This window comes from Pecten maximus, chromosome 19 (assembly GCF_902652985.1).
Source record: "Pecten maximus chromosome 19, xPecMax1.1, whole genome shotgun sequence".
Classification (NCBI taxonomy): Eukaryota; Metazoa; Mollusca; class Bivalvia; order Pectinida; family Pectinidae; genus Pecten; species Pecten maximus.
In genome coordinates, this window is record NC_047033.1 from 16,838,532 (window position 1) to 16,853,054 (window position 14,523).

General features: G+C 35.2%; 1 protein-coding gene across 1 annotated transcript in view; it reads right to left on the minus strand.

Annotated features, from left to right (window-relative positions):
* The window catches only part of LOC117317552, a 37,187-nt gene that overhangs the window by 15,285 nt on the left and 7,379 nt on the right, over positions 1 to 14,523 (minus strand). Inside the window, exon 3 of the mRNA XM_033872369.1 lies at positions 8,447 to 8,516. Within this exon, the coding sequence (XP_033728260.1) occupies positions 8,447 to 8,516 (70 nt within the window). The remainder of the gene's footprint in view (positions 1 to 8,446; positions 8,517 to 14,523) is intronic.

Consider the following 14,523-nt stretch of genomic DNA (forward strand, 5'->3'; position numbering starts at 1 on the left):
GGTAATTATGCAATTGTGAATAATTTGACGATATCTACAAACGTATATGAAATAGAAAATAAAGCCAAATTTGTGCAAAACCATTGTATGTGTTTGCTATTAATAACGACACGAAGTACTATATTCCTTCTGGAAATTTCGACTGACAGATAAATATTTCATGTCGCCCTACCTAACGGGCGACATTCTATCTATCTGTCATCCAAATTGTATTCATATCGACTGTATACTACCATTTGGTAACAGTTCAATGCTTAAATGTTCGTAGTTTTAAATGATTCATTACACAAGATACCTTAAAGGTTGTTTGATTATTATATATTATTATACTATAAATGGAGAAGTCAATTGATAGATCCATTTCATTTCGGTATACGGTTTAAATATGAATGCTTAATCTTTAAGCATTTCATTATACAATAGCATACATGTATGGAAATAGAATATGCAATGTATATAGACATTATAAAGAAACATTCGTGACCGACGTAGGTGTTTAAAGTTAAAGTTCAAAAACAAAATGTGCAATAATTTATCATGCCAAATTGTGGTCACGTGAAAATTATAATTTATAATGAATTCTGCTATGGATTTTACAGCTAGCCATGTCCTTTGCGTGATTCAAAGTGCTATATATGATAACAGCTGTCATAATATATTATGTTTTGGTTTTGACGTAGTGAAATAAACTAATATCAATACAATACAGTTACTTTGTTACCAATCTCAATTTTAAAGTTAGGATGTAATAACCGCAGGGCAGGTGTACAACGATTTTGTCACATCCGCTTGTCATAATGTTCTACTCCTACGATCGTAAATAATGACAGCTGGCTGGATATCATTGTTTAAATATTAACACAATGCGGCAATACGGACGGTGTCTAAATGAATAGGATCAGCCTTACTGAGATGTCATGCGTGAAATTATTCCCAGTCCATTATGTCATTGCCACTTAAGAGATTATATTGTTCTTGTCAATGGAACATTTCGAGCACCGGCATTATTCCATTTTTTCTGGAACCTTTTCTCTCCTTTATCTGCACTTAAATGTAAAATGATATGTTTTTTTCACTGACTTAACCGACCCCTTGATACTATTCGGTCATAGTTCACAGGACTTGGCATACATATACACACAGACTATAGGCGTATTGGTGGGGCACTATAAGGTATAATGTCACATATACACACCAACTGAACATACACATTGATAGGGCACTATAACGATTACTACCAAATGAAATACTGCAACACGTTCTGTTGAACAGACAATCATGTCACATGTACACCCTCACTGTATACACGGGTTGATGTGGTAATATAAAGAGAACTGCCGAGTAAACTAAGGTTAACCAGACCATAACATCAATTGTACACGCCTGTTACCACTGTTCAGACACATTGACCCTACACAGATTACTGCCAAATAAACTACAGCAACGTTCTGTTGACCAGACCATAATGTCACATGTACACGCTGACTGTACTGACAAGTTGGTTGGGCCCTACTGCCAAATAAACGTCGCAGGTGACCTAAAAGGTGTTGCAAACTGACTGCACATAGAGGCAAATCACCACAGGTTAAACATTTTTTCACACTGAATCTGTACCCAACCAAGCGAGGTTTTGTTAAATTATTTAAGATTTCTTCACATGGTTGCTGACACCTATTCCTTTTAGTGAAATATGTAATGGGATTTTTAAAATGTGCGACGGGAAAGATGTGTACTAGCCATTCGTTCAGAATATTTATTGATGGTATGAAAATTGTATATATATATTGTCATCGAGTTAAGTATCTGTGCATTGTTTAACATGACAATGTCAAGAAATACCTATGGGTGACCAACACTCGGTATTTTGACTGGAATGTATTATAAAGAAAAAGTTAAAAGCAATAGAAATGTAAATATTTTGTTTATTACTATTACCTTAATTAAGCTTTATATGCACTGTTGGACTAGTATATTTTTCTCTTTGTCTATTATGCCAATACTTAACCGTTGTTGCATGACCTTATATTCAGCTACTTTTCTGTGTTGCGGCCCATCGACAGTTAAAGTCATTTAGGGTCAGACAACACTAGATAAATACAATCATAAAAATAAATATACCTAAGAAAACCAAAAACTCAAATAACGAAAAATTCCATCAGTACATTAGCATATACACTTAACATAAACGCAATCATACTTCATGGGAAAATTGTATGTAGATAATAAATTGAAATGACAGAAACTGCATCAAACGAAGTTTTCATTGAGGTAAAGTGGTAGATATACACTAAGTTAAATAACATGCGACTGTAAACGGCAAAAGGTTAGATTTCGATAGTAATATTAGTGTGATAAACAAGTATCCTATATCATGAGATTTATTTATTTGATGAAAAATATCTTATAATCCTATTACTTCCGTGTAAACGTAGTACATGCATTACATTTGTTATATTATTTCATGACTTTTTTCTATGGTCTGCTTATGATAAATATCAATAATTTGAGAATGATAGAATATCGCAAGTAGGTAGATGTCTAACTATCCAGATAAGTATCCAGGCCATGCGTCAATTTCATGGTCGAACAATTAGCTGACACATTGACTAGGTAAATATGTTTTTGTATTTGTTCAGAAATAGAGACACACATTTTTACAATATGCAACGTAAAATAAAAATAATTTTATTAATAAAAAGAGCGAATAATAAGCAATGAATACATCATGCTATAATTGTAAACGAATGCCCATACTATGGATAAACTGTTATTTTTGACTTATAAGTCAAAATCTGTCAAAATATAAGAATGGCAGTTTCAAACATGTGTCTTTAATGATCATAAATATAAGATGCAGACTAGTACTCAATTTCGAATTTAAAATGGTAAACTTCTATAAAATACCATTTGTCCACGTATCCATTTGAAATGAATATATGAGTGCAAATTAAATATAAACTTTTCACTTTAGCAAAACCTGCTTTTCCAGGCACGTTACTGCCACGTAAGATATGTTGAAATACTTGACACTGAGATCTATATCGATTTGACGATTGTCACAATAACATCTCCGCCTTTAACTTGAGATTAAGTCGCCTGCATCCCTTGCAACTATCGCAGTTGTCGTGCAGACCAGTACGTGATATGTGAGCACCTCGATCTTTACGTGGATACTTGGAAGCAGTTCGGGCTGCTGGGGGGTGTTGCTTTAGGCGAATATAATAACTGACTGCTTTTGCCATGTTTTTTTCTGTCGTTTGTCGACTGTTTCGTACCCGGTTGCTGGTGATCTGGCACAAATAGTCTTTCTTTATTTTGCTTGGATTTCCGATTATCAACGCACGAGATGTTTGATGTATGACTGCCATCATGAAACTGCTGGGCAGGGGTTCCAACTCGTTGTTGATATACCGTTTGTGGCGTCGTTTGATTGTAGCTGTTTCTATTGTAATCATATATTTCTATATTTGTCCTGTTGTCAAATTCAATCTTTGTTTTCTTTGAATCTCCTGTATTACGTGATGATTGAATCGGTAATGACAGTTCTGTATTATCTACGTGTCCTGACTGGTTAGGTACACAACAGCATTTGGTTGCCCCATTAACAGCACATGAATAACATGGTAAATAAGGAGTTTTGATTTGATCCCTTGTAGCGCCTACCTGTTCTTGCTCGTATGTCTCTGATTTTGAAGATGCCGTTACATTTGACTGATGATATGCTGTTCCAAGCGTATTTGATTCAGAGCGTACCAAATGTGTTGACGTTTGATTATCACCATTAATAGTTGGATCCAATAACCGTGCTTTTGAAGGGTGATCAAATTTCACATCTCCCTGAAAGCTTTCCATGATTGCATTGTTTGTATCTACATCAGTACTATCCAGAGGAAAAGGATCAAACATATACGTGTACTCTATTTCCTCTTCGTCCGAAACACGCGTTGTTTCTTCTTCTTCCTGCACAGTAACGGGTGTGGTGTGCGGTATTGTACCATATACCAGGGCTGAAGCCACATATTGGTCATCATCATCATTTGAACACTGCGGAATCTTTTGAAAATAATCAATTTTTCCTACATTACAGTATGTGTACCCTCCGTTGTTGACATGTTGAATAGTCCCTGAGTCAGACGTCGCTTCATCCCACTGTTGAACATGTTGTTCATCCCCATACCGAGAATAATTGCACTGTCCTGTTGAAATATGTGTTGCTTGAACATGGTAGGATTTCCCTGACTGCTCGCCGAGACCGACTGCTTCTGTGTTCATTTGTTGAAGACCCGTATATACATGACTCGAACACAACGGCAAAGCCATGTTTAACTTATCGAGTCGTTCCGTAGACGTGTTACACAATGTCCTAGGTTTCTTTCTATTCATTGTCGCCGCATTGAGTTTTAACGTTTCAATCACTAATGATGATGAGACATCAAATGATTCCGAAGGCACACATGTATACCTGCTATCTGCAGTCTGAAGTGTTATACGGTTGACACATTTACAAAGACCCTAGACTTACGATCAGTCATTGGAACGACCTGACCTAGTCGACATCAGCCCTGATGTTGTTCAAATATTGAATGGGACGGGTACAACGTGATCATGCTAGGCGTTTTAAATTCATGCGTTATATTATACAACCGCTTCGTCAACAGTCGCATGTATATTGGTTCTGTTTAGAGCGTCCGTATTTGATGACGTGTCCTCGCAGGTAGTTACATCACTCATAGGATTGTTAGGAATCGAATATATTATATTTTTTTCTACTCTAGCAATTCCTTTGTGGCCTATAGTTGAGGCGGTCCCATTGCAAAGGCAAATCAACAAACCAATGTCTATAAAATATATTTCACCACTTTTACCAGCCTATAGTCGTTGATCGTATGATAATGATTATAATTATCATATTTGATCATTCTCTAGTTAACCGACCGATAACACAGAAAAGGCTTATTATGACTCATAATTGGTGTATAAAGGGGTAGGATTCCAAAAGATCACAATATCAAATCAACCAAAATATCACAGACATATATCAACTTACTCTAGCGAAATATCATATTATCACGCAGAAAAAGCACATACCATTAGACTTAGGTATATGAAAATCAAAATTAAAAGATGGTAGGTAGCAAAATCTTGTTAAATAGACCAACAACATTCAAGAAGTCCAGGATTTTGTTGATTCCAGCCGTTTCAAATAAATACCTGAGATTTGCTATTGTTTTATATAAATTGTCTCGAGTGGGTTGAATATCAATGCAGTTATATTATGAGGACAGGTGACTAATGGAGACAAAGCACATAAAGAAACAATAATATTCATTGTGTTACAAAAGGTCGGCATATTAAGTTTGATCTCTTCGATATCGTTTAAGGACGCCAAAGAAAATCCTTTATTCAGCAGGGACCTAAATTTTGTAATATTACGACTGCTTTAAGTCATTAGAATGTTGATATAGCCGATGTACGATTAAATGGAATTAATTGGACCACCTTTCCGTCGGGAGCAAGAGGGAAATTGTGAAAAAAAAGTTAAATATATGTAGCCGGATATCTGGGATAATGCACTGTACTTTCGCGGTTATGTCATTCCAGTATGATTAAACTATAAAGCGGCCAGTTGTGTCATAATCATGCTTAGACACCGTTTTAAATAACCTTACTGCGGCTTTCTAAGCTAGCAGAATATTTTGGACTTGTACGACGGATTCTCTCGTTGTCAGTTACATGTTAAATATGAGATGTCCTGCTGGGTGTCGTCGGCAATATATTTCAGTGAGATATCACTATAAAGAATCCACGAACATACAGCAGCCTCCCAAAACAGGAACACATGTACAGTCATCACACGCATGCATCTCGTACATATTTGGAGGCCGTACAAATGACCATAGATGTTGATAGGACGTTAAAAAACACAAAAACATTATCTTTAGAGAAACATATATTCATTGTGGTTATACTGCGACACCGCAATTATGATGTCTTATTTCCTCTGAATCAATAGAAGTTTTTAAAAGAAATGTGTGGATATATTGAGATACGACAATGATATTGTTCATGTTCCTAATGAAAATCAATTGAAAATAATTTTAGAGAAACAGATGTGTACCGATTTTTTACGAGAATTGATTCAAAACCATGATTATCGAGAAGACGGGCTGTATAGGTTGGGTTAAATATAGACCTGTTATCTTCAATCCATTTTATTTTCTTTGGATTGCATAAATCGAGTAAAGACAGGCATTTCATATATAATCCTTTCACATTTTTTACGGGTTATACAGATCAAGTTATGAAAAGAATTTGTTATCTAATCCCTTCACACTATTTACAGGTTATACAGATTAGTTTCGAACAGGGATTTTATATCTAATCATTTCACACTATCTACGGGTTGTACAGATTAGCTAAAGACAGGCATTTTATATCTGATCCCTTCACACTATCTACAGGTTGTACAGATTAGCTAAAGACAGGCATTTTATATCTGATCCCTTCACACTATCTACGGGTTGTACAGATTAGCTAAAGACGGGCATTTTATATCTGATCCCTTCACACTATCTACGGGTTGTACAGATTAAGTTATGACAAGCATTTTATATCTAATCCCTTCACACTATCTACGGGTTGTACAGATTAAATTATGACAAGTATTTTATATCTAATCCCTTCACACTATCTACGGGTTGTACAGATTAGCTAAAGACAGGTAGGACTCAAAATAAGTGGTCTTCAAAAGAGAGTGGCACATCAGTCCGAGATAGCGGTAACTGAGTACCTGACTTATTTTCATATAAGTAGTATTTGATATACAACGCATCTTTTAACCCGAAACCTCACATACGCAGCAAATTTTACATGTTGTGCCTGCAGCTAGTGCATCACATTTTTGCCGTCAGTGTATGCACAGTATTCCTATGTATATCTTGTCCAAACTCAATACAGGGTTAATATTGATAAAGTCTGGTGTAACCAATCGATAGAACACCACTATGTCAATTAAAAGAACCACTTAGTTGTGACTAAACCTGCTGCCGCCTTGAGCACAGGTGTTAAATAGTTAAAAGTCGTCCCTCTACCTTACCCGCTGTGGCCGACCTGTAATTGTCTTAGTAATCACATTTAAATCATTGAAATAAGTAATGTATGTTAGATTGTCGTAACAATCAATTAATAACGAAACAACTTGATGAAAACTTGCAATGAAGTCTAATACAAAACAAAAACTCCTTATTAGGCCTAGCCTGATGCCTGTGTAACCTCAATATATAGCAGCAACCTGGATAACCTCCCGTAACCAGTTCACGAATTCTTTTGACAACATTGGAAGTGCTAAATCTTTATGGTATTTTCTGTAACACACTTGGCCACGATTTATAATTGATGAAAAGAAATTACATATACTTATTTTAGCGTCCTCAAATTTTAGTGTAAAGTTAATTAAAACGGATTAGAGCAATGATAAATTAGCACACCGACAATGCTTGTCATATAAAACATTGCAGATAAACTACCATAAACGCAATAAAAATTTAGCGAAATTTCTTGGGCGCAAAAATCGCTAGAATAATATAACCGCTAAAATATGTACTTTTACAGTAAATTAAGTGATTTAAATGCATAGCATAAACAAATGTAATTCACCATAATCAATATTTTTCAAGAGGTACCCGGTAAGCGAAATGAAGTCGTCATTACATTTTCACATATACGTGTATATATGTTTCAATTCAAATGTAATCAATGAATGCGATTTATCAAATGAAATCATATTTAAAAAGGGCACTGGTTACATCCTTTGAACTAAACATTAGACGAAGACAGAACAACAAATATTCAAACGGAATACCAGGTCAATGATTAATTGCATTTTGTATGGAACGCCATAAGTTTCATTTTATTTATTTTCTTCCCCTGGCAGGCCTACAATTCTTAATCATTTTACAATTCTAAAGTGTTACACGGATCGGGTAAAGACTGTTACTGTATTATTTTGATGTTTAAGCGAATTCTAGAAAATAACAGAAAACTAAAGATATGGTTATTGTTTTGGATGTGTGACAAAAGAGAGCAGAACGAGTGGAAGATGCTAGATTATATATCGTCAATGACACACGGTGTTTTATATTGTTTCCTCTTGTGTCTCTTTGTGTTTAATTCTCATCGATAAAATCATTGATTCAATGGGTCTTACCCTAAATGATAATGGCATTGATTTGCGAGAATTTATTCTGGATGATATCATTGATTCAGTAGGTCTTATTCTGAATGATAATGTCATCGATTTGATAGGTCTTATTCTCAAAGATGATACCTTTGATTTGATTTTATAGGTCTTATTACCTTTGATAATATTATTGTGTGAGCTTTATGCCAAAAAAACAGCAGATGTACAACAAATGTTGTATGTAACATATTGGAATGGTTTACTTACCCTGTTGGTATTCCTTCTAAACCAGCGATGACACGACATATGGATTCAACTTGTGTTGTAAATAGACAAGCTGAAAGACAAAAAAAATGTATTATTTACATAATATATTATCATAATAAAGTTATTATCATAAATCCATACATTTTATGAAGAAAACAATAACTAATTACCGAGGGGATTATCGGAATAAATGAACCGACAACACAAAAAGGCAAAACAATAACTAATTACCGAGGAGATTATCGGAATAAATTAATCGACAACACAAAAAAGGCAAAACAATTACCAATTACCGAGGATATTATCCAAATAAATTAATCGACAAAACGGAAAGACAGTAACCAATTACCGAGGAGATTATCGGAATAAATTAATCGACAACACAAAAGGACTATAAAAAGATACCGATGAGATAATCGGAATAGATGGATCGACAAAACAGAAAGACAATAACCAATTACCGAGGAAATTATCGGAATGAATGGATCGACAAAACAGAAAGACAATAACCAATTACCGAGGAGATTATCGGAATAAATTAATCGACAAAACAGAAAGACAATAACCAATTACCGAGGAGATTATCGGAATAGATGGATCGACAAAACAGAAAGACAATAACCAATTACCGAGGAGATTATCGGAATGAATGGATCGACAAAACAGAAAGACAATACATTTGTTCCAGTTAGTACCCCTCCGGATTACCTTGTCTATCCTGGTACTTTTTTTTCAAAATATGTAAACCTAAAGTTTGCTCATATTGTTGGATCTGTTGCCCATGATTTATCGAGTTGGATAATTAATATTGTGTTGGTATATTTATATCATCTACGTGTTTGTACATGTTTGACAGATTGTCATGTTGCAATGTAAACTCTTGCATTGCCTCTGTCACTTATTTAAGGAGGATTTAGCATAAATATTTGTGTAGATATGTGTCTCAACTTTTATGTTTTACTTGTAGCTGATGTAATATATATAAAGCTATCATGCATTACACATAATGATGAGTTATATAAGGAATCCTGACGTGGATTTGTGATACTAGTATAATAGAGTTCCACCTTAGAGGTAAAACAGAGGATCACAACAAGAAAGTGGAGATTTCGTGAACAGAAATTGTAATTACCTAAAGGAATTCATTGACAAGTAATGTCATTATATAAGGGAACAACCAACCAATTAGACAAAATAGATTTTTGAAACATCCCCTGTGTATAGAAAGTTGAGCCAAGGATAAAATGTCTGGCAGCCACTGATTGGCCAGTATGTTATGAAGTAAGAAAATAGATATGTAGCCTGATAGATAACTATCAATAAGAAATGTTCATAAAAGTTTCGTAAGTCCGATTGGATTTTCCCCCAAAAGTTTAGGTAATAATAATTAACAGGTAAACATTTAAGAATTTTGAGAATTTTTACTGCGAAATTCTCCCATTTTCAAAATGGCTACCCTGGACAAAATCTGAGCTGAAGGACTTTTTTTTTTATTAGGAATGAAATACTCCAAAACGTTAACACAAAAGTCTACGGAAAAACAATTGGTTGGATGGTCCCTATAAAAGGACTCACATTGAACGCAAATAATTTATTCATTTATTTATTTATTCATTTATAAGTTCAGTCAAGCAGTCATTTATTCAGGCATTTATTTATGTATGGTAAACATGGGACTTGGAAAAACTATTTCCCGATATATAATGCATATCAATATAACTATTTCCTCATTTTCCTCACAGGTTATCAAACTGTTAAACGTATCATTGCAATACACGTATACATTCACGAGGAAAGGGGAGTTTATTATTACAGTATCCTCACACGATGGAAGGGGGGGGGGTTTCATTACAGGATTCTCTCACGAGGAAAGGGGTTTTTCATTACAGGATTCTCTCACGAGGAAAGAGGTTTTTCAATACAGGATTCTCTCACGAGGAAAGGTTTTTTTTCAGTACAGGATCCTCTCACGAGGAAAGGGGTTTTTCATTACAGGATTCTCTCATGAGGAAAGAGGTTTTTCAATACAGGATTCTCTCACGAGGAAAGGGATTTTTCATTACAGGATTCTCTCACGAGGATGGGAGATTTTCATTACAGGATACTCTCACGAGGAAAGGGGTTTTTCATTACAGGATTCTCTCACGAGGAAGGGGTTTTTTCAATACAGGATTCTCTCACGAGGGAAGGGGTTTTTCGTTACAGGATTCTCTCATGAGGGAAGGGGTTTTTCGTTACAGGATTCTCTCACGAGGAAATGGGTTTTTCGTTACAGGATTCTCTCATGAGGGAGGGGGTTTTTCGTTACAGGATTCTCTCATGAGGGAAAGGGGTTTTCGTTACAGGATTCTCTCATGAGGGAAGGGGGTTTTCGTTACAGGATTCTCTCATGAGGGAAGGGGTTTTTCGTTACAGGATTCTCTCGCGAGGAAAGGGGAGACTATAATAACAGTATATTCTTCAAAGGAAAGGGAAATAACCGTTATAGTAAAATGTCCTGAGGGAAGGGAAAGTATCGCTACAGTATCCTCACACGAGGGAAGTGGGATTTTCATTACATTATACTATCTAAAGGAAAGGAGAAATTTTCGTCATAGTATCCTTATACGAGGGAAGGGGCAGCTTATCATTACAATCTTATCATCTCACAAGTTTTGTGTTTACGTCCCATGCGTTTCCTCCTTTTTTTGATCTGTGTCTACCCGCGGTTGGAATATGGTTGACTACCTCGCATTCTGAATAACAATATATCACACGTAAAGTGCGCAAGGCCGAACTTACGTTCCCCTAACAATATACAATCTGACAGATGGAGTACATAATTGTTGGTTGCCGCAAAGTGCACATGCTTTTAGAGCATCGGCCAACGACTCCACTATGCGTCGGGCCCGTGCGCCATGAAGTGTTCTCTTGTTCTATATTGCCATTAATTGGAGATGTTCTAACCTCTTCCTGACTTGATATAAATTGTCTCCGCCGAGACTGTAACTAACGTTATATGGTCGTCACACATAGGCACATCGGCGCTGTCCTTCTTTTCAATGGACCATCTTTATGTTCTCACTTCATTGAAAGCATCAGCCTTACCTAGCGTTTTAGTTTTACAAAACTGACCCCTTTACCTCTTGACCGCATTCTGTTGTAGGCCTAAACATTTATCTTCCAGCTGACTTGAAAATTAAACCAGATGTAACTATTCGTGAATATAATCAAGGGCCCGGATCGCCGGACGCCGGATCGCCGGACTCATGTCTGTGACGTCACAGAAGGGTCGGTCTACCTTAAGATAATCCAGAGAACACTTTTCATCCAGTCTAACTTAACTGATTTATACATGAAGACGTTTTACACAATTATATTTTGTACGTCGTTGGTAGCCATTGTTCAGAGGTATTGAAACAGGATTCCCAAGATATTCATTTAGATTAAACAGTAGTTAATGCAATATTTATCATTGTTTTCAGATAATGTCAAAAGTGCAAAAGTTAATCTCATGAATATATCTGGTTTACAGTTGCTTATGAAAGGGAATGTGCAAAAACATATTAAGCTGAGTAAGCGTTTACGATACAGGGTTAACTAGAATGTCCCGGTAACATATATCAGTATTGTTATCGCCAAGAACCTATCGTTCATGTCACGTTTACCTGTCAATCAAACGCGTAACTCACTCGTGCGTAACAATGTCCGCATTACAGTATGAACCGAATGATTGGCTTGACATATAATATGTATATATATATGTGTGTGTAGTGAAACAATAGTTTGTTTCCATGTGAAAGTAAGAATAAAGATATAATAATAAAAAAACAAAAAAAACTCGACGACTGATTTTCAAGCGCTTTCGCAGCTCTTCCTGCTCATCAGGAATGTATATATATTCTTCCGGGTTTTCAATTATTTACGTGATTTAGTAAATGTTTGTAAGAAAAAAAAATCCGCGATATCCATAGCTTATGATTTGATTATTATACATTCATTATCTATTTATAGATATATTCTAACTGAATGGCCTGAATGGTTTTATTCATTATCAACACTAAATATGTAGGGTTATGCCAATATAATCTGGCTTTAGCAGATGAATATTTATGATAACTCTGGTTCCTGGTTCAGACAGTACGATCACCCAAATACGGTATCACATTGATTATATACGGATACATCAATATGTGAAGCCCGTCATGTTAACTTATCGTATAGAACGAAAGCATAAATTTCATATAATTATGAATAGTTTCTTCATTCGGCTAATCAATCAAAGAAGTTGATCCTTCAATGATAGAGAATCTTCTATATTGGGCATACTTTATATACAGATATATTAATTATTCTGAATTATAGCTCGGATAAAGAGAAGCGATTCTATTTAAATCAGTATATGAATAATTTCAATAGTATGTTAAAACTTAAGCCCTATCATTTGATAAACTACAGAATAAGAGTACAGAAATACATGAATATTTGCTGGAATATCTATTAAATGGTAACGGTGTCGATGCAATCAAAATAAAACACAAATTGATGAGGTTTAAAACCAAAAAGACTGGGCGCACATACATAAACCAATATGATGTATCACTCAAGGTTTTGATTTATGTGCGGTTGATACTGTTTAACGTTAATCGCTACAGATATGTATGCACACTCTACATACAGAAAACAATGAGTTATATGAAATGGAAATAGCCCACCAGAAGGTGACAAGTTTATTACAACAAGATAAAGCACATATCCAAATATTATTACGAAAATTTGCCACATCATTAAGTATGATAAGATCATATATACATATACTGTATAATGATTATAAAAATGACATAATCCTTATCATCTCACAATTGAAAATAAGGTGGGGATTCGATAAAAAACCGCCACAAAGTTAAAAAATAACTTGGTCGAGGAATTTTTAAATTCTCCACCGATTTTTGTGTGTCAATCGCTATAGTTATGTAAGAACGGTATCCCCTGCGTGCGAGATGCATGTATGTATATATAAAAGAATAATAGAAAATCATCGACTATCTGGGGTTAACCGCCTATTACGACGGTATTCAAAGGGATACATAACCTATTTTTGGATTTTCTCAATACCCTTAAGAAGCCATCGTCGAAAAACCTCCCCCTCCAAACCTCATCCGATCCTAGAGGGAATGACTAAGATGTTGACTTATACAGCACTTAACGAGATGCAACATATAGTTCCCTTTTCGTTTCTACATTTTCTTAGTCCTTAGAAATAATTGACCGACATATTCAAGCAATTAGTATGTAATCATACTTCTCTCATAAATCTCCTATGAAGTTCTACCAAACAGAATTGTTAATTTACCTATTAAGTATGGACCGCCTATTCTACATTAGTGAGACATGACAATGATATATGTATGGTAGTCACATATGATTACTAAATAATAGCCACTTGTAAGTTGTGGTAAAACGCTCAAATACCAGAATGAAACATTAATAATTCTATTTGCATTCGTGAAGTTAATTAACAAACCATTTCAATTTTATGCGAATAAATCATGGGTGGACACCAATACATTTTTTACTATGTCAATAGGGATTTATTATTTTGGTCCTATAACGTGCATGTAACTCAATATTATTACACGTATTTGAAACTAGTGGCTCTTTTGATGTTAGTCCCCGATATTGCTGCTTGCAAGGTCCTGATTCTTTCAACATCCAGGGTCCTTATAACTTTTATCAACGTATTGTTGCATCAGGATTCTCCCATTTACCCTCTGGAAGGTTTACAGCTATTGTCATCAGAACAATTGTCATTGGACTGTAGAAACAAAAGCATGAACATGAACTATTTATAACCTACAGACGCTCAACACTCCCTCCCTGTTCGCGCATTCCTTAAAACGAAATACATGTATGATTTAAACATTACTATGAAACATGATGACATTTATATCCATCGACATTGTTATATAGCAGGTGTAAATCGGGATCTATTTCGCAATATTACTGGTACAAGGTCAAAGGTCGGCCTGTGTATACATGCCGATATGAAAGCTGAAATCACGACAAAGCCATACAAAGATTTAAAGTGACACGAAATA